Consider the following 23,734-nt stretch of genomic DNA (forward strand, 5'->3'; position numbering starts at 1 on the left):
CAGAACATCATACAGATGTAACTTTAACAGAACATCATACAGATGTACAGATGTAACTTTAACAGAACATAATACAGATGTACTGTGTAACTTTAACAGAACATCATACAGATGTAACTTTAACAGAACATCATACAGATGTAACTTTAACAGAACATGATACAGATGTAACTTTAACAGAACATCATACAGATGTAACTTTAACAGAACATCATACAAATGTAACTTTAACAGAACATGATACAGATGTAACTTTAACAGAACATCATACAGATGTACAGATGTAACTTTAACAGAACATAATACAGATGTACTGTGTAACTTTAACAGAACATGATACAGATGTAACTTTAACAGAACATGTTACAGATGTAACTTTAACAGAACATGATACAGACGCAATTTGTAACTTTAACACAAAAAAGATGAAAAATTTAATCCGACAAATAGACTATTATTAAATATTCTTATACCGTTAATGAGTATTGAAGCGGGTTTATTGTCGCCCTGGGCTTGATAGTGGTGTGCGAACCTGTCCACAGTTAATTCCATTAACCAATCATTGACGAGCATGGTATGTTGGGGAAGGTCGTAGTCATAGAGACCGCTATGGACCTCGCGCTCTGCGGCTTGACGAACAATAAATGGTCCAAATATCCCATCAGATCGATGTAGTCCGAGATGGCCGTGCCAGAAATGGGTTCCAGAATTGGTGACGTTAAATCTATTGATACAATTATTAGCTGGTTGTAACAATTCTGTACACATTGTGTACATTATAAAGGCGTTTTACCTACATACAACTCACGAGACATCACAGCTTCTATCACACAATCAGATGTCAAGAAAATCTATCACAGGTGTTTTATACAGAATGAAACATTTTAGAATTTATCCTGTTATGTATATGACCATCACAATAATTCATAAATATGTTTATAGGTACAGCTTTACAATGATTAATAATATATTTCTCACATTCATTCATTCTACAAAAGAATACCGTGAGATTTTCATAGAGGAAGTACATACCGTGGTAATTAACATAAGTGATATTTGAAAATCAGTTTTATACATGTGAAAAATATCGTCATATTCTTAATACATCAACACGGTTTTCTTTTACATTTCATGAAAGAGTTTTTTTTATTTACCTGAGTATATAGTACAAATGAACAAGAAATCCTTCGTCAGGAATTATCAGATGGTAAGTATGTTACATACACCTGTATTTTAGTAGTCTTACGTTTACGGTAATATTTCTACTATCAAAGGAAATCATGGATCTGATTGATGAAGCTAGTTGATCGATGAAGATTTGTACCAGATACTGACCGGTATTGGAACGTAGAGAAAGCCGGTACTGGACACTGAGTGAGCATGCCGACTCCGTCCATATAGGGAGTACCGTGTTGTAGAAGTCCATGCCAGTGGATTGACATACCGGCGCCGGCCATTTTGTTGTGAAGGTTTACCAGCACAGTATCTCCCTCACAAACCTGTAATAGTCGACACAATCACTTTATGGCTTAACAAAAAGTTAATTTATAAAAATACCCTTAATACATATTATGTTTATATATGGATGTCTTAACTGTCCCTTCATCAGACGGATGTACGGGACATAAAAAATACTTAGTATTTAGATGTCATCAGTCAATATAAACGAGAGGCAACTTCCTGTACACTGACTTCCTGTACACTGACTTACCTGTATAGCTGGACCAGACAACATCCTGTACACTGACTTACCTGTATAGCTGGACCAGACAACATCCTGTACACTGACTTACCTGTATAACTGAACCAGACAACATCCTGTACACTGACTTACCTGTATAACTGAACCAGACAACATCCTGTACACTGACTTACCTGTATAACTGAACAAGACAACATCCTGTACACTGACTTACCTGTATAGCTGGACCAGACAACATCCTGTACACTGACTTACTTGTATAGCTGGACCAGACAACATCCTGTACACTGACTTACCTGTATAGCTGGACCAGACAACATCATGTACACTGATATACCTGTATAGCTGGACCAGACAACATCCTGTACAATGACTTACCTGTATAACTGAACCAGACAACATCATGTACACTGACTTACCTGTATAGCTGGACCAGACAACATCCTGTACACTGACTTACCTGTATAGCTGGACCAGACAACATCATGCACACTGATATACCTGTATAGCTGGACCAGACAACATCCTGTACACTGACTTACCTGTATAACTGAACCAGACAACATCCTGTACACTGACTTACCTGTATAACTGAACCAGACAACATCCTGTACACTGACTTACCTGTATAGCTGAACCAGACAACATCCTGTACACTGACTTACCTGTATAACTGGACCAGACAACATCCTGTACACTGACTTACTTGTATAGCTGGACCAGACAACATCCTGTACACTGACTTACCTGTATAGCTGGACCAGACAACATCATATACACTGATATACCTGTACAGCTGGACCAGACAACATCCTGTACACTGACTTACCTGTATAGCTGGACCAGACAACATCATGCACACTGATATACCTGTATAGCTGGACCAGACAACATCCTGTACACTGATATACCTGTATAGCTGGACCAGACAACATCCTGTACGCTGATATACCTGTATAGCTGGACCAGACAACATCATGTACACTGATATACCTGTATAGCTGGACCAGACAACATCATGTACACTGATATACCTGTATAGCTGGACCAGACAACATCCTGTACACTGACTTACCTGTATAGCTGGACCAGACAACATCCTGTACACTGATATACCTGTATAGCTGGACCAGACAACATCCTGTACACTGACTTACCTGTATAGCTGGACCAGACAACATCCTGTACACTGATATACCTGTATAGCTGGACCAGACAACATCCTGTACACTGACTTACCTGTATAACTGAACCAAACATCCTGTACACTGACTTACCTGTATAACTGAACCAGACAACATCCTGTACACTGACTTACCTGTATAACTGAACCAGACAACATCCTGTACACTGACTTACCTGTATAACTGGACCAGACAACATCCTGTAAACTGACTTACCTGTATAGCTGGACCAGACAACATCCTGTACACTGACTTACCTGTATAGCTGGACCAGACAACATCCTGTACACTGACTTACCTGTATAGCTGGACCAGACAACATCATGTACACTGATATACCTGTATAGCTGGACCAGACAACATCCTGTACACTGACTTACCTGTATAACTGAACCAGACAACATCCTGTACACTGACTTACCTGTATAGCTGGACCAGACAACATCCTGTACACTGACTTACCTATATAGCTGGACCAGACAACATCCTGTACACTGACTTACCTGTATAGCTGGACCAGACAACATCCTGTACACTGATATACCTGTATAGCTGGACCAGACAACATCCTGTACGCTGATATACCTGTATAGCTGGACCAGAAAACATCATGTACACTGATATACCTGTATAGCTGGACCAGACAACATCCTGTACACTGATATACCTGTATAGCTGGACCAGACAACATCCTGTACACTGACTTACCTGTATAGCTGGACCAGACAACATCCTGTACACTGATATACCTGTATAGCTGGACCAGACAACATCCTGTACACTGACTTACCTGTATAGCTGGACCAGACAACATCCTGTACACTGATATACCTGTATAGCTGGACCATGCAACATCCTGTGCACTGACTTACCTGTATAGCTGGACCAGACAACATCCTGTACACTGATATACATGTATAGCTGGACCAGACAACATCCTGTACACTGACTTACCTGTATAACTGAACCAGACAACAACCTGTACACTGACTTACCTGTATAGCTGGACCAGACAACATCCTGTACGCTGATATACCTGTATAGCTGGACCAGACAACATCCTGTACACTGATATACCTGTATAGCTGGACCAGACAACATCCTGTACACTTATATACCTGTATAGCTGGACCAGACAACATCCCGTACACTGATAAACCTGTATAGCTGGACCAGACAACATCCTGTACACTGACTTACCTGTATAGCTGGACCAGACAACATCCTGTACACTGATATACCTGTATAGCTGGACCAGACAACATCCTGTACACTGATATACCTGTATAGCTGGACCAGACAACGTCCTGTACACTGACTTACGTGAATAGCTGGACCAGGCAACATCCTGTTGATGACAAAGATTGCACGGGGATTACCGTCGGCTGCAATGCATTCTGGTCTGTAGCAGTCCATGACGTTATGTGGACAGTCACCACAGGCTTTACCGAGTGTGTAGAAGTATTCCGCAGTAAAATCATACTCGCAGATCATTGGTGAGTTGATGGCACATGGTCGCATGCATGGGTGGTCACGATATTCTGTTTACAATTATAAAAAGTCGCAAACGAAAATATTTGTGAATTTTATATTTCAACATGTGACCACAAACAAATCTACAACAAAACATTTAGTGTGTCTAGTTACTGACAGACCTACCCTCAGCCACGAATAAATGTTTTGTCTTGGAAATCAAACTTAAAATATTTCATGAAAACAAGGAAACTGCAAACCAAAATGGTCAAAATATGTCGTAACGTATTTGCGTAGATCGTACATAATTCTATAAATAATAAATGTACTGGTCGGCAGTCACACACTATATATATACTGGTCGGCAGTCAAGGTGTTAGTCACAGACTATATATATACTGGTCGGCAGTCAATGTGTTATTCACAGACTATATATATACTGGTCGGCAGTCACAGACTATATATATACTGGTCGGCAGTCACAGACTATATATATACTGGTCGGCAGTCACAGACTATATATATATATATACTGGTCGGCAGTCACAGACTATATATATATACTGGTCGGCAGTCACAGACTATATATATACTGGTCGGCAGTCACAGACTATATATATATACTGGTCGGCAGTCACAGACTATCTATATATACTGGTCGGCAGTCACAGACTATATATATACTGGTCGGCAGTCACAGACTATATATATACTGGTCGGCAGTCAAGGTGTTAGTCACAGACTATATATATACTGGTCGGCAGTCACAGACTATATATATACTGGTCGGCAGTCACACAATATATATATACTGGTCGGCTGTCACAGCCTATATATATATATACTGGTCGGCAGTCACAGACTATATATATACTGGTCGGCAGTCACACACTATATATATACTGGTCGGCTGTCACAGCCTATATATATATATACTGGTCGGCAGTCACAGACTATATATATACTGGTCGGCAGTCACACACTATATATATACTGGTCGGCAGTCACACACTATATATATACTGGTCGGCAGTCACAGACTATATATATACTGGTCGGCAGTCACACACTATATATATACTGGTCGGCAGTCACACACTATATATATACTGGTCGGCAGTCACACACTATATATATATACTGGTCGGCAGTCACACACTATATATATATACTGGTCGGCAGTCACACACTATATATATATACTGGTCGGCAGTCACACACTACATATATATACTGGTCGGCAGTCACACTATATATATATATGCTGGTCGGCCGTCACACACTATATATATATACTGGTCGGCAGTCACACACTATATATATGCTGGTCGGCAGTCAGACACTATATATATACTGGTCGGCAGTCACACACTATATATATACTGGTCGGCAGTCACACACTATATATATACTGGTCGGCAGTCACACACTATATATACTGGTCGACAGTCACACACTATATATATACTGGTCGGCAGTCACACACTATATATATATACTGGTCGGCAGTCACACACTATATATATACTGGTCGGCAGTCACACACTATATATATGCTGGTCGGCAGTCACACACTATATATATATATATACTGGTCGGCAGTCACACACTATATATATATACTGGTCGGCAGTCACACACTATATATATACTGGTCGGCAGTCACACACTATATTTATATACTGGTCGGCAGTCACACACTATAGATACTGGTCGGCAGTCACACACTATATATATACTGGTCGGCAGTCACACACTATATATATATACTGGTCGGCAGTCACACACTATAGATACTGGTCGGCAGTCACACACTATATATATACTGGTCGGCAGTCACACACTATATATATATACTGGTCGGCAGTCACACACTATATATATACTGGTCGGCAGTCACACACTATATATATACTGGTCGGCAGTCACACACTATATATATATATATACTGGTCGGCAGTCACACACTATATATATATATATACTGGTCGGCAGTCACACACTATATATATGCTGGTCGGCAGTCACACACTATATATATATATACTGGTCGGCAGTCACACATATATATATATATACTGGTCGGCAGTCACACACTATATATATACTGGTCGGCAGTAACACACTATATATATATACTGGTCGGCAGTCACACACTATATATACTGGTCGGCAGTCACACACTATATATATACTGGTCGGCAGTCACACACTATATATATATATACTGGTCGGCAGTCACACACTATATATATACAGGTCGGCAGTCACACACTATATATATACTGGTCGGCAGTCACACACAGTCACACACTATATATATACTGGTCGGCAGTCACACACTATATATATACTGGTCGGTAGTCACACACTATATATATATATACTGGTCGGCAGTCACACACTATATATATATACTGGTCGGCAGTCACACACTATATATATGCTATCGGCAGTCACACATATATATATATACTGGTCGGCAGTCACACACTATATATATACTGGTCGGCAGTCACACACTATATATATACTGGTCGGCAGTCACACACTATATATATATATACTGGTCGGCAGTCACACACTATATATATATACTGGTCGGCAGTCACACACTATATATATACTGGTCGGCAGTCACACACTATATATATACAGGTCGGCAGTCACACACTATATATATACTGGTCGGCAGTCACACACTATATATATGCTGGTCGGCAGTCACACACTATATATATATATACTGGTCGGCAGTCACACACTATATATATACTGGTCGGCAGTCACACACTATATATGTACTGGTCGGCAGTCACACACTATATATATACTGGTCGGCAGTCACACACTATATATATACTGGTCGGCAGTCACACTATATATATACTGGTCGGCAGTCACACACTATATATATACTGGTCGGCAGTCACACACTATATATATACTGGTCGGCAGTCACACACTATATATTTATACTGGTCGGCAGTCACACACACACTATATATATATACTGGTCGGCAGTCACACACTATATATATGCTGGTCGGCAGTCACACACTATATATATATACTGGTCGGCAGTCACACACTATATATATACTGGTCGGCAGTCACAAACTATATATATACTGGTCGGCAGTCACACACTATATATATATACTGGTCGGCAGTCACACACTATATATATATATATATACTGGTCGGCAGTCACACACTATATATATATACTGGTCGGCAGTCACACACTATATATATACTGGTCGGCAGTCACACACTATATATATACTGGTCGGCAGTCACACACTATATATATATATACTGGTCGGCAGTCACACACTATATATATACAGGTCGGCAGTCACACACTATATATATACTGGTCGGCAGTCACACACTATATATATACTGGTCGGCAGTCACACACTATATATATATACTGGTCGGCAGTCACACACTATATATATATATACTGGTCGGCAGTCACACACTATATATATACTGGTCGGCAGTCACACACTATATATATATATACTGGTCGGCAGTCACACACTATATATATATACTGGTCGGCAGTCACACACTATATATATACTGGTCGGCAGTCACACACTATATATATACAGGTCGGCAGTCACACACTATATATACTGGTGGGCAGTCTCACTATATATATGCTGGTCGGCAGTCACACACTATATATATATATACTGGTCGGCAGTCACACACTATATATATACTGGTCGGCAGTCACACACTATATATATACTGGTCGGCAGTCACACACTATATATATACTGGTCGGCAGTCACACACTGTATATATACTGGTCGGCAGTCACACACTATATATATACTGGTCGGCAGTCACACTATATATATGCTGGTCGGCAGTCACACACTATATATATACTGGTCGGCAGTCACACACTATATATATACTGGTCGGCAGTCACACACTATATATATACTGGTCGGCAGTCACACACTATATATATACTGGTCGGCAGTCACACACTATATATACTGGTCGACAGTCACACACTATATATATGCTGGTCGGCAGTCACACACTATATATATATACTGGTCGGCAGTCACACACTATATATATACTGGTCGGCAGTCACACACTATATATATACTGGTCGGCAGTCACACACTATATATATACTGGTCGGCAGTCACACACTATATATATACTGGTCGGCAGTCACACACTATATATATATACTGGTCGGCAGTCACACACTATATATATGCTGGTCGGCAGTCACACACTATATATATATACTGGTCGGCAGTCACACACTATATATATACTGGTCGGCAGTCACACACTATATATATATATATACTGGTCGGCAGTCACACACTATATATATATATACTGGTCGGCAGTCACACACTATATATATACTGGTCGGCAGTCACACACTATATATATACAGGTCGGCAGTCACACACTATATATATACTGGTCGGCAGTCACACACTATATATATGCTGGTCGGCAGTCACACACTATATATATATACTGGTCGGCAGTCACACACTATATATATACTGGTCGGCAGTCACACACTATATATATACTGGTCGGCAGTCACACACTATATATATACTGGTCGGCAGTCACACACTATATATATGCTGGCCGGCAGTCACACACTATATATATGCTGGTCGGTTTGTATGAGGCCAGATATTTCACTCACTACCATTTCTTTAACGGCCATAACTATATCTCGTATGTTTTCCGGAGAGAGAGATTAACATTAAAGGCTTGAGTATTAGAGGAGTGGCCCAGAGGATACCCAGCAGTTTGAGGATAGAAGTTGCCAGGAAGGACGTTTCCATGAGGAGTTGAGGGAGTCGATGTACCCATCGGAAGGTATAGGCCGGGTTGACTAGGGTACATAGGGTAATTGGGTGGGCTCTCTTCAGTAGGGATCCCTGTCTGGCCTTTTTACTTTCAGGAAAAATTGGAGACGACGACGATGAATATCATAAGATGTTTATTGGAAGTTGAAGTAGTATTCATGATGGATTGACAAACGTCAAAGCACACAATATTTCAGGAATATGCACACACTGGAAATGTAAACAAACAGGTGAGTACAGGTGTTTTACACGGCTGGGGTCAGCAGTCTATACAGGTAAGACACAGTATATATGGTCAGCAGGCGTGACGGACACGAGCGTATACACGAGTATGTATGTAAAATAGTATGGCGATCTCAGGATACGATGAAATATTTGGACGAGCAATATCAGTAATTCATGTTAAATTTATAGGAGTCCAGCTATACGGATACATTCCATACTTATTATATTACCATAGTCCAGCTTATTTGGCCAATCAGCAGGCTGCAATAGTGTAGAATTTCACATTTCAGGCTGAGCGATGTTACTGGGTGTCACCAGTCCGAAGGCCGGTAACTTAATATATATATACTGGTCGGCAGTCACACACTATATATATACTGGTCGGCAGTCACACACTATATATATACTGGTCGGCAGTCACACACTATATATATGCTGGTCGGCAGTCACACTATATATATGCTGGTCGGCAGTCACACACTATATATATGCTGGTCGGCAGTCACACACTATATATATGCTGGTCGGCAGTCACACACTATATATATATACTGGTCGGCAGTCACACACTATATATATACTGGTCGGCAGTCACACACTATATATATACTGGTCGGCAGTCACACACTATATATATACTGGTCGGCAGTGAAGAATAATATAAGTAACACTGTCCGTCGTTTTATGTTTTGCTTCCGGCTGTATACATACTGTCACCGATTATAGGAAGACGCAGATCTTATTTATAAATAAACATCACAATTAGCTCTGACCTATACTGATAACATACCCTACCCTAAAGCTGGTTGTCCACTTCTACAGCCAGTCGTTGACTAGTAAAACGTTAATACTACCCGAGGTTGTTGACCTGTATGCCGATTACATGTTTCCAACCTTGGTTGGTGGGGAACATTGTTTACACTACTATTGTTTCACAACAACTTCCCTTCATCCGGATTCCTCCGCTGAGACCGAAATTATGTACCTTATCTGTTCTTCTCTGTCCGACCTACGCTTTGTTAATTGGCCGATCGACAGCTTTTGATTGACAGCGCGGTTTAGCCAATCAGATCGCGGGTAGTATTCGCCTCTTTGTTTACGTTTCGCTACTCCGACATTCTCCGACAATGGTGAAACGTTGCTGCTGGGGAACTTGCAACACCGATTTCGCTACCCAGAGCGATTAGAGGGAGGTGTTGTGTTCATACCGTTTCCCAAATTTCAGACGAAGCATGAGAAGTGCAAATCTTAGCTCCGATTGTGCGGACGGCCTAAGTATCAACTTAACGAGGAGATCCTGCAGTGTCCTTATAGATTAAAGCATTTAAAAAAAATATTATGTCTGCTCAAAAGTGCGTAAATATTCACAGACTCACGTGTACAATATTTCAATGAACATCAGTATTTTTTTCTCTCAAAATTTTGCTAGCATAAGTTTTATAATCCTCTCTCATGTGCTAATAAGCCGCATGTTAATGTGTGTATTTATAAACAAGCTTGATTTCGGACTGACCATTTTCGGATATTTATTGACTGAAGGGAAATGAAATTATCTGGACATGTTTCTGCTCTTTTACAAAGTTTTACTTTGTGAATGGTCTGTGATAATATGAGTGTTTACTGTTATGGTTAAACAGTTGAAATGAAATCTTAAAGTCTTCCAATAAGGTATTAACATTCTTGATGAAAAAAAACCATTAACATGATATACATTAAAAAAAACCCCAAAATTTAAGAATTTAATGCCAGTTTAGAAAGTAACCGTTATATCAGCGATGTATCTTGTTGGCCATTTTATAAAGACTTTATATGACTGTAAAAGCAAACTTGTTTTGTTAGTTTCTTTGGGGTTTACCACTTCATTCCCACTTGAAACAGAGGTGAGAGGTGAATTTTCACGGGAAAGAAAATGCTGCTGCCGGGATTCAAACCCACCCGGCCCTCTGCACCATTGTGGTCGTGGAGCCTATGCTCTACCAACTGAGCTAACCCTGCATGGCGACTGTTTTTATTTTTATTTCATTAATTCTGCGCCATAGAAAACTATCACACCACTTGAACTTTTTTGTTTGTTTGTTTGTTGTTTATCTTTTTAATTATTAGCAAAAATGTAAAGAGGAAAAAAAACATAAACAGATTCAACATTGTGTGGTGTTTAAAGGGTATCTTCAACGAAAAATGATTTTTTTATATATTTGAAAATAAAGGTTACTGTGACCACTTTACAAGAAATAAAAATTTTCAAAGATGAACCATAAAAGCGAAATTGACTGTTAAAATGGCAAAATTATCGATTTCACGGAAACAGTTGTCTGAAAACCCAATAAGTGACCAGTGACGTCACAGTATACCAAAAGAGGCTGAAATCGACCCGATTTAACATGGCGAGTATAGGGAAATGAAAGTACGTGACTACATAAATGGACTGTTTTAAGTCATTCAAGGAGGAAAGGGGCTAAAATATATATACCTAATTTTAGGTTATTAAATTCCCTAACGACCGGTATATTTCATTATTTAATTATTGCACTGCTACCACATATAAACTTAGTTAAGTAAAAAAAACCCGTCACAGAAATACTCGTCTGAAAAACGGATCGTAGTAATGTGGCGACTTTCTGGGTTCTGGCAATATGCGTCAAATGAAAAAGACAATTTTTACTCCTTCAACAACGGAAAGGGCTGTAATCCATAGATACAAATTTAGTATTTTGAATTCCCTATTGATTGGTATATATATTGAATAAATGCAGTGATTTTCCATGTTAACCTTATTTGAAAAGGAAAACCTCATAAATATTCGACTGAAAACGGGTCGTAGATGGTATATATCCCCAAATTTTTCCGCTGACTGGGGAAAACATGGCCACTAATTTCAACTGTATCATCTTCTCTTGTTTGGAAGGACGCTCGTTGAAAGTATGACCCAGACACGAAACCATTCGCTTTTAAATTTTTCTTCAACGATACGTTAGAAGTATAATTAAGTACGATATCATCGGGAATGACGTTCAATGCTGACGACATTTTGTTTGTCGGAGATGGTGAGAGTAGCCTCCCTTGATTTTCGGTAGACGTGGTTATTTTTGCGTTGTCGATCGGCCAATTGCCGACGTTAATTACGTAATCAAGCGTGCAGGTGAATGAACAAGACAATCAAAGACCCGGATGTAGTAAACTATAAACGATACCTGATTTATTTGTGTGTGTTGATTGGTTTTCATTTCAAACTAAATGAAATGTATTTTCTTTACATCAATTACAGAATAAGAGAAGATGTATTTTGAGAAGAAATGCGGTACCATGACAGTGTCCGTCCACACTATATCCTGTTCTCATATCAAGATAGGTGACCGTAAATTAAATAGCATACTAACGAAACTTAGACACCAGTGCACTTCTTTAAATTATGATTTATTCAGGATAAACCTTGTGGATACCCCCAGTTGTTCTTGTGGACATTTGTGTGAAAATTCTTATCATTTTGTCTTTATGTGTTGTCATTATAATTTACAAAGAAATGTTCTTTTTCAACATTTAGATGATTTAAATTTACCCATACATTGTGATTTAGATTTGATATTGTATGGTAATAATGATCTTTCTTTTGAAACAAACTCGAAAATCTTTTTGAATGTCCAAAACTTTATTAAATCTAGTAATAGGTTCACTTGACGTCATCCGCCTAAACTACCCCCACCCCCACCCCCCCACCCCCCCCACCCCCCCCTCTCTCTCTCTCCTATAATATGTAGTTAGTGTATTTGTTGCCATATGGCTATTGCGTTGTCTAATTATATTTTGTTATATATTGGGGAAAGGGTGTTTCATAAGTTGTAATAACTTGTACCTAATCCTGTTGTAATAATTTTAGCAATAAAATATGTTTAATTAAAAAAAATCAAGATTCAGACAGGTTACAATGCGCTTCGTACAAATACAACTTCATAAGGCAATATACAAACGACATACAAGTGAATATAGTCTTTAAGTAGTATTGACTGTACGCCATACAACTGTTTCGTCCTTATAAGTATCTTCAGTGATGCTCGGGCCGAAGGTTTTAAAAACCATGAATGACTGCGGATTCCAAGAGTAAAATTAGGGACAATATATTAAAATTCATGTGTAAAGTTGAACTAACCAATAAAGTCACTTAAGCTTTAAATATGGAATCATTTCAAAAAACATCAAATGCCAATTTATATTCTGGGTTATGACAATAGTCAAACGAATACAAACATGGCATACCAGGGCATATGGTTAAAACCAAATACTGATACAACATCCAAAATTGATAAATCTCCGAACTGATCCCCATCAACTTGTACACACTGAAATCGTCTCATCAGTTGGTTTTAGAATACTACACTACATACATACAAATGTAGATGTGGAATATCTCACGTGCCGATACGATGTCTCCTGGCCCCACTGGACAAATAGTTAGACGACTCGGCAAGTTAAAGTTCTAACTCAAATGTAGTACAATGGTATATTGGTAACAATATGGTACATTCTGGGTGTATATATAGAGGTAAAATATAAATAATTTCCTTATTCACTGACTGTGACGTCACTCACGTTTCATCGGGACACCGGAGACACCCGAAAGACCATCATGGACGCTGGCCAGCACCGAGACAAGCATAGCTTTGTACCCTAAAAAGGTAATACACTAAAAAGAATATTATCGTACCAATATATTTTGTTTAAAAAAATACTAAAGAAAATACATATCAGGATGACGTAAGATATAAAGTTATTTTTAGATTGAGCGGGAAATTCAGTGACGTAAACATAACTGCCATTTTTAATAAAAAGCACTGATTCTACACGGTGATATTGATGATAAAGCGCGGGGACACAAAGTATATGATAGCAAGGATATAGATGTTTTTCTCGTTCAGATTATCAACTGGATGTAACCCACAGAGTTATTTTAGACGAAGCTGGAAACGAACTCGAGATCACATAAACATTCACTCATTCAGGACATTTATAAAACCATTTGAATTGACAACATTTTCTTATATTTTTTTCAATTCTATTTAAACCCGCGAAGCAATATATAAGTTCCTCGACATATTTTGTCCACAGTTGTCTACATGTGACCGTTTCATACCCGACCAGTTTTTCATAATGTAGATAATTTTAAAATAAGATTTTTGAAATAATGTTATGAAAAATAATGTAATCCACTTTCGGCGCATAAAGTTATCAGACATTGTTTCTATTTGTAACTAATGTTGTGATCACTTCAGATCAGTCGTGATGGTCATTAACACAAATGACTGTGAACTCAATGCCTACACGAAACTGATTTTACTGAATCTGAATCGCAAATTAATAAATTTGTTTTTCTATTTAAAGCACATAACAGCACCTTTCCTCTGTTTAAAAAATCGTTATATAGACAGTTAGTGGACTAGATATTGTGCAGGTGTTAATATTCTTGACCAAAGTTTCTGTAAAAAACACATTATCTGAGGGGAAATTTTTTTTTTAATATCAACAGGTTAATGCTTAAAAATTACCAAATTCTCGTCAAAATCTCCCGATTTCAGGTGTATGTCTCGCTACCGCAATGAGAAATGAGAATCGGATATCCAGTTTATATAGAAATGAGAAGCGGACATTTAGTGTTTATAGAAATGAGAAGCGGTATTTAGTGTTTATAGAAATGAAAAACGGATATTCAGTGTTAATAGAAATTAGAAGCGGACATTCAGTTTATTTGGAAATGAGAAGTAGATATTTAGTGTTTATAGAAATGAGAAGCGGATATTTAGTGTTTATAGAAATGAGAAGCGGATATTTAGTGTTTATAGAAATGAGAAGCGGATATTTAGTGTTTATAGAAATGAGAAGCGGATATTTAGTGTTTATAGAAATTAGAATCGGATATTCAGTTTATATAGAAATGAGAATCGGACATTTAGTGTTTATAGAAATGAGAAGTAGATATTTAGTGTTTATAGAAATGAATAACGGAAATTCAGTGTTAATAGAAATTAGAAGCGGATATTTAGTGTTTATAGAAATGAGAAGCGGATATTTAGTGTTTTTAAAGGTTATAACGACGTCATTATAATTAGTATTCTTCAAAAGTAAGAGATTATCATAACATAATCTTATTGATTCATTTGTATTAATTTAAACTGAGTGGTGAGGACTTGCCAGTAAACCAATATTACTGACAAGATAGGAGCGAATATACTGTTTACTTGTAGTAAGTTTTAAAATAAAAAATATTATTGAAATACATCTTACATATATAACGTTTAACACTGGTTTCTTACCTTAATTAACCCGAGACCCCGACAGTGTGTGATGAGGGTACAAATGTCCCATTAAGTATCAATGTTGCGCTTTATAAACAGAAAAAAAATCAGTAAATTTTGTGTCATGGTCAAAGGAAAAGATAATATTTAAATTTCCACGGTACCCTAGAGTGTGCTCGGAGAACACAAATACCTGTAGTAATGGGAAACACGGTACCTGGTTACAAACGTCATACACGACCCGGAGCTCGTCCTATCCTTTTAGGGGAGTCCTGTATAGTAAAAGCTGAACCCGGCTAAATGGCCAAAAGTTCAATAAACTAGAACACATACAGGTACAGAATAAAGATATCCTGCAGAGAACAGGATTGTACCAAAGACGAACAAGCGAATGATACCCTTGGTTAGAATTAGACAGAGTGGGACCAAATGATGAATTAAATTGAATCATACAGTTGTTTCTTTGTCGTTCTAGGTCTCGTCAGTGATGCTACATCATACAGTAGTTTCGTCCTTCTATGACTCCTTAGTGATACTACATCATACAGTTGTTTCGTCCTTCTAAGTCTCGTCAGTGATGCTACATCGTAGAGTGGTTTCGTCCTTGTAGGTCTCTTCAGTGATGCTACATCATACAACTGTTTCGTCCTTCTAGGTATCATCAGTGATGCTACATCATACAGCTGTTTCGTCCTTCTAGGTCTCGTCAGTGATGCTACATCATACAGCTGTTTCGTCCTTCTATGACTGGTCAGTGGTGCTACATCATGCAACTGTTTCGTCCTTCTAGGACTCGTCAGTGATGTTACATCATACAATTGTTTCGTCCTTCTAGGTCTCGTCAGTGATTTTACATCATACAGCTGTTTCGTCCTTCTAGGTCTCGTCAGTGATGCTACATCATACAACTGTTTCGCCCTTCCAGGTCTCATCAGTGATACTACATCATACAACTGTTTCACCCTTCTAGGACTCATCAGTGATGCTACGTCATACAGTTGTTTCGCCCTTCTAGGACTCGTCAGTGATGCTACGTCATACAGTTGTTTCGCCCTTCTAGGACTCGTCACGGATTGTACATCATACAGTTGTTTCGCCCTTCTAGGACTCGTCAGTGATGCTACGTCATACAGTTGTTTCGCCCTTCTAGGACTCGTCAGTGATGCTACGTCATACAGTTGTTTCGCCCTTCTAGGACTCGTCACGGATTGTACATCATACAGTTGTTTCGCCCTTCTAGGACTCGTCAGTGATGTTAAAGTCTATCTTTTGTCATATCTTTATTTGATGCTTGATCGTACGAAAGATTTACATATGAACAAGCCTTTCGAAACAAATTGATATACAGTAGGTTCGAAACTGAATCAATCAGCTGTTTCGCCTTGAAGGATTTGATAAGTGTACAATGACTTCGATCAATTTTGATTGCCCCACTTCGGAGTTATAAATCTGTAGGTGCTTAGCATCACCAACGTATTTTGTAATGGGTGAAAAAACTGCTTGATGAAGTTTAAATTACTATTGACTGAAATCTTATTTGATCCGATTTATCGCTAAACGGTATCATTCACTTCGTCGCTTATATGTATTTGTACAATTCCCTGTGTACTTTTAACAAAGGTTAAATCTCACCATGGTGTTATCAATACAGTGAGTATATTATTTCAATATCCAATCGCCCCAGTCGGCAGATTAACACCAGTAAACACGAGGCAGACATATGATAGACAATACCGGTGTAACTACATCACACAATTGAAATCATATCCCTGGGCTAGGTATCTTGTTTGGCTGTACAAAATGCCAGTTGATAAACTTATAAATTTCACCCACGCTGCGTTTAGGCTGAACACTATAGAGATTACAAATTCTATGAAATTTTTATTATTTTGGTTCCAGTCTTTTTATCGTGATACAACACAAGCAAGGTGTTTGTATTATCGTCGATCCTACGCCAAGTTGAATCCCTCAGATTTTTTTAATCTTTCAAATTCCCTTGTTACTTTGAATAGCTTCTTCAGGATTCTCCCGTAGTCAGCGTCAGGGATTTTTTTGTTTTTTTATTTTTTTTTTTTGTTTTTTAAACAGATTTTCCATAATCATGTCTACATATACACGTCTCAGGAAGTTATTCATTTCTCAAGACTGACAAGTGATAAACATTGGTTTCATCACGTTTTTATCAACATTTACGGGCACATATAAACGTTTGATCCGTAAACACAGGCGTCACTGACATTGAATGAATAACTGTCTTAGAATCTTACTTTGTTGGAGTCTAAATCCACCTATCGTCAGTTAATATTAATGTCAAAGTATAATAATTTTTGGTACTCTCCTGTTGATCATCTTATCAATGTAATGTTTCACTCGATGTATGACCAAGTGGATACTATATGTTTAACACTTAACTAATAGATAGCATGTGTCCTCTCAGGGTGCCTGGTTTGACTCCTTGGCTGAGAATAAATTAACTGCATTTTACTTGACTTTTTAACGACAATTCAAGGTCAGTCGTTGCGATTGCTGATGTGATGCATGTTTTAATCTTCATTTCGTATTAGAGACGCAGTTATGTATGGCCTAGTTACCTAAAACAACCTTGACCTACAGACACCAATACATATGTCAGTACATAGAGACCCTAATATAGCAGCGTTTTGTGAACAGAAGGAGTAAGGCACATATTAATAATTAGGTACATAGACAACTTTAGCTATCAAATCTAACTCTTAGGAACTTTTCTAACGGTACTGTTCACTTCGAGTGTTATCATCTGTTACTATTACCCCGTTTAAACAACTGCTCCGGGGTTTGTCGTAACCTGCTTGCCACGTTTTAATTCACCCGAATAATGGCACGGTTCAGAATATACACATGTAGTTGACATTGTTCTAAAATTATCAGATGTATGAAAATTGATTGAATAATGGGGTTAGTGTATCTTAGATTTTGACTTTTCTTTAAATTACTTTGGATTCTAGACTCAAAATTTGAGCCCTTAGCATCACTGACGAGACCTAGAAACACGAAACAGCTGTTTGATGTAGCATCACTGATGAGTCCTAGAAGGACGACACAGCTGTATGATGTAACATCACTGACGAGTCCTAGAAGAACGAAACAGCTGTATGATGTAGCATCACTGACGAGTCCTAGAAGGACGAAACAGTTGTATGATGTAGCATCATGACGAGTCCTAGAAGGACGAAACAGCTGTATGATGTAGCATCACTGACGAGTCCTAGAAGGACGAAACAGCTGTATGGTGTAACATCACCGACAAGTCCTAGACGGACGAAACAGCTGTATGATGTAGTATCACTGACGAGTCTTATTCTCATTGGGATGTTGGTCTATTCTTCCGAGAGGGCTGCTGTCAGTTGGGCCAGAGTAACAGGGGAGGCTAGCGTCCGGCTTGTCCCACAAGTACTCAATAGGGGATAGATCGGGGCTATATGACGGTCAGTCTAGTGGCTGAATATTGTTAGTGAGAAAGTTGGGACAGATCCTCGCTACATGAGGCCGAGCATTATCCTGCTGGAATGTGAGGTTGTTTTGCTACAATAATGCGACAACATGTGGTCGGAGGATCTCATCCCTATACATAGCGGCAGTTCACTTACCCACTACCACAACCAATTTTGATTTAACTCCATGTGAGATTCCACCCCACACCACAACCGACCAACCCCAAACCTATCCGTCTCTACTACACAGCAGTCGGCAAAACTTTCTCCACAACGTCGGTATACACGACGTCGACCGTCTGCTCGAAACAGGGTGAACCGGGACTCGTCAGTAAACAAGACCCGCCTCCACTGCCTCAGTGGGGAAAGTCTGAGAGCATGTGCCGCCACTCACGCCATACGCCGCTGGCGACGAGCAATGGTAAGTGGCAGACCTACAACCAGGTGGTGTGCCTGCAGACCAACTTCCAGCAATCTCTTCCGTACAGTTTTTGCATGGATAAGACGGTTATGGGTTCCTATGGTATGAAGGGCAACTGTCATGACGTTGTGACGTTGTGACGTTATGCGCGGACGCCAGACCTAGGTCTGTAAGCAACCCGCCCAGTTAACCTTAGACGTCTAACAAGACGTTCTATAGTGTATATATGGACACCGATATGTCTCGCAACTTGTGTTTGCCTTTGACCTTGCATAATAATCGCAATGGCCTGCCCTCTCTGAACTTTCTTCAGCCATGCCATTGTTTAATGCTATCAGAAAATCATCAAAATGATGTGTCTCTATGAAGATTACCTAATGGTATGACTCAATGTCACAATACTGCTGTGCACGAGATTTTCCCGTTTTGTACTTTCCCCGGAAGACATTGTCATGCAAAACAATAATGCAACATTCGATACAGGACCACGTGCACTGTAACCTAGAGAGTTGCTTGGCCGATTTTTATTGTGTTTGAACAACGCAATCACAAGATATTGAAAATAATATCACTCTGCGTTTCTTTATCACATGACTATAGATAGTCTATTTGTTTCGGGTGGTCTGGTGGCGCTTTGTTTAGGGCGGTCTGGTGGCGCTTTGTTTAGGGTGGTCTGGTGGCGCTTTGTTTAGGGTGGTCTGGTGGCGCTTTGTTTCGGGTGGTCTGTTGGCGCCCTGTTTAGGGTGTTCTGGTTGCGCTTTGTTTCTGGTGGTCTGGTGGCGCTTTGTTTAGGGTGGTCTTTTGGCGCTATGTTTAGGATGGTCTGGTGGCGCTTTGTTTAGGACGGTCTGGTGGCGCTTTGTTTTGGCGCTTTGTTTAGGATGGTCTGGTGGCGCTTTGTTTAGGACGGTCTGGTGGCGCTTTGTTTCGGGTGTTATGCTGGCGCTTTGTTTAGGGTGGTCTGGTGGCGTTTTGTTTAGGGCGGTCTGGTGACGCTTTGTTTCGGATGGTCTGGTGGTCTTGTATAGCAATTTTTTAAAAAATAAATTAAAGTTGTTATAATGTAATGTTATCTAGCTCCTGACAGATATTGTGTTAGTTTTCCCGTCATGTAACTTGATAAAAATCTGTTATTACATTTTCACAGTGAAATATACTACAAAAATAGAAAGATTTGCATGTTTCTATAAATCAGTGAAAACAAAATGACGTTTATTGCAGTAAATATTTACCAATACAAAAATCCAGGAGTTACCAGGGATTACAAAATCAGTCAAACTGAAAGTCTGTATGAACTGGGGGCTACCCGAGTCAAACTGATCCCTGTTCCCGAGATTTCCAGAACTAATTTTTCACTAAATCTTACTGTTTATTTATCTAACCATGATGTTCCGAATATCACAGAAACAGGCGACATTTTGATTGCAATGTTTAGTCAATTTACCAGTTGTCGAAAGTCGTTTAGATTAAACTGGGTCAACTCCCGAACGTCCGCACCACGCAAAAACGCGCGCTAATGATCTACCACATTAGAGACAATAAAGAGTCCACGAAATGAGAGGTCGGTCCCACACTGGACCAACTTTGTGTAAATCAAACATTTCCTCTGATTTCTGACGTGTGATTGCCATGGTTACCTACTGCAAAAAAATGAAAATACAAAAATACTGCTAATTCCAACATAACGCTACAGAAGATATTTATTTCTAAACACCTGTCTTAAAATCAACAACACTGTCATGGTAACAAACTACTTACATTTCAGCAAATTCCAACTTGGGAATCCTTTACAACGTCACCACATATAAACACTATGACATTTTGGAGATTCACTATCATAGGTTTCTTAGGGTTTTTTTACCAACTGGTGAAAGGACTATTGTTACTGTTCTGTTACTATACTTATTATTCTTATTCTTCTCCATGATTTTGTGACGTCTAATTTCCGACTTTCCGAAAGTTCCAAGAAACTACTAAATTTTCTTCAGTTATGCTAATGAGAAGGGGGCTGAACCGGCGCAGTCTTAGTGATTACATATGCATAGAATTCACGGTTGATCGCACATGAGTGAGTTGATTATGAAATAAATTTACCAAGCAAGTTTTATCAAAACATAACATGCGGAAAGCATTCAATAATGATGCTAACAGATATCAGTCAATCAGGTCACAACAGCCTTACTAAATATGCGCGGAATTCACCGTTAATCAAACTTGGACAGGGGATTAAGGTGTACCAACCAAGTTTCATAAATATCTTATCAGTCCTTCAGAAGATATCTCACAGAAAGCAGCATCCGGACGGACGGAAAGACGGACGGGAGGACGGACGGAAACCATTCGAATAATCTTTGTTGGGCGAGTTACACTCATCTAGTCTGAATGCAATTGTGAAAGCACAAAGTCATATCATCATTTATATGTGAACGAAACAGCTTGGCAACTGAGGAAGAGAAAATACACAGATCATATATAGCAGGAGATTCGTTGATTCATCCCGAATTATGAAGAAAATCTTTTCTAAATCAACGACATTACAGAGAAAGCTGAGTAATATATCCATTTGACTCGTTGTTTTTCTGAATAAATTCCATCACAAAAAATTAATCTTGATTTATTTGCACTTGGCACGTGAAAGGTGAGTAATTATCCATTTTGACTCGTCATGTTTTTACAAAGGAACAATAATTATATCTTGATTTATTTGCATCGATTTTGTAACAAGCCTGACCTCACTTCTGACTGGTCAATTTGACGGTTAGATTTGTTTAAACACAAACATATTATGCATTATGTGATTTATTTCAAGTAACACTTTGTGATTGATGATTAAAGTAATGAATACTTATAAAAAGCCTGAACATACAGTATCAGGTTAGCTAAACAGGACAAATAATAAAACTTCAACAGTTTGGTAACAAAGCGCGAGCTCGAAGCTAGGTCGAGGCATGCGAGAGAAATTTGTCTTAATTTGACTGCTATAACAATAGTATGATAAATTTGGCGTTTCAGGGGATTGCCTGCTTTATAATTAACATGTCGATCAAGGTGACATGCTTAGTAAATTGTTTTGAAGAAAGTTATGTACATTAAAATGTGTACAGGTTAACAAATGACATATATAAAAAAAATAATCATAAATAATAATGAAATGTTCAAATCAATCAATATCATATGTAAATACATAGACTGAAAAATGGAAGACAAAGCATTATCAAAAATATAAAAAGGTATGCTCACCTGAAATTATACGAAGATAGCTTTTAGGTTCGATGTGATTTATTTGGCGTCCTGATAAGAAGTGAAGACTTCGGACAGTAACGCGCAAGTTCAAACTTGACCAGGTGAGTTTTTGATTGGTCAGTTTATTCGGATTACAGACCGCGATCGGGATTTGGGAAAGTGACCGCGTGTGTTAGACACCTAAAGCTCTAATTAAGCTGACCGGAGTACTGAATTGTTACGTCAACTATGCATGTGTAGCGCTGACCGTATCTCGGACAATAGGTTGTTTGACAAGACTCAAGTACAAAGACATTTTGTTTCACTAAATGAATTGTAATCCTTTTCTTTTTCGATTATCTTAAAATATACTTTTAATAAAATTGAATTGATTTAACTTTAAATTCAAATTTTTAAAAAAATCTGTGATTTTCCTATGAAACCTTCATAAGATAATGTGCAGAAATAATTCCCATATAGTGATTAAAGAAATCAGCCAATCAGGTCACAGCAGCCTCATTAAATATGCGCGGAATTCACCGTTAATCAAACTTGGACAGGGGATTAAGGTGTACCAACCAAATTTCATAAATATCTTATCAGTCCTTCAGAAGATATCTCACAGAAAGCAGCATCCGGACGGACGGCTCGACGGATGGGAGGACGGACGGAAACCATTCGAATAATCTTTGTTGGGCGAGTGACACTCATCTAGTCTGAATGCAATTGTGAAAGCACAAAGTCATATCATCATTTATATGTGAACGAAACAGCTTGGCAACTGAGAAAGAGAAAATACACAGATCAAAATAGCAGGAGATTCGTTGATTCAGCCCGAATTATGAAGAAAATCTTTTCTAAATCAACGAC

The 23,734-nt window shown here is 38.7% G+C and overlaps 1 protein-coding gene across 1 annotated transcript in view; it reads right to left on the minus strand.

Moving 5' to 3' along the window:
• The window catches only part of LOC132554835 (uncharacterized), a 30,796-nt gene extending 11,032 nt beyond the window's left edge, over positions 1 to 19,764 (minus strand). The window contains exons 1-5 of the mRNA XM_060219159.1: positions 19,623 to 19,764; positions 14,052 to 14,129; positions 4,210 to 4,427; positions 1,336 to 1,499; positions 474 to 724 (exon numbers count right to left, since the gene is read on the minus strand). Of these exons, the coding sequence (XP_060075142.1) occupies positions 474 to 724; positions 1,336 to 1,499; positions 4,210 to 4,427; positions 14,052 to 14,129; positions 19,623 to 19,764 (853 nt within the window). The remainder of the gene's footprint in view (positions 1 to 473; positions 725 to 1,335; positions 1,500 to 4,209; positions 4,428 to 14,051; positions 14,130 to 19,622) is intronic.
• Positions 19,765 to 23,734: the final 3,970 nt, after the last annotated feature.

This window comes from Ylistrum balloti, unplaced genomic scaffold (assembly GCF_031769215.1).
Source record: "Ylistrum balloti isolate Yb309-2 unplaced genomic scaffold, AGI_CSIRO_Ybal_v1 Utg370448, whole genome shotgun sequence".
Lineage (NCBI taxonomy): Eukaryota > Metazoa > Mollusca > Bivalvia > Pectinida > Pectinidae > Ylistrum > Ylistrum balloti.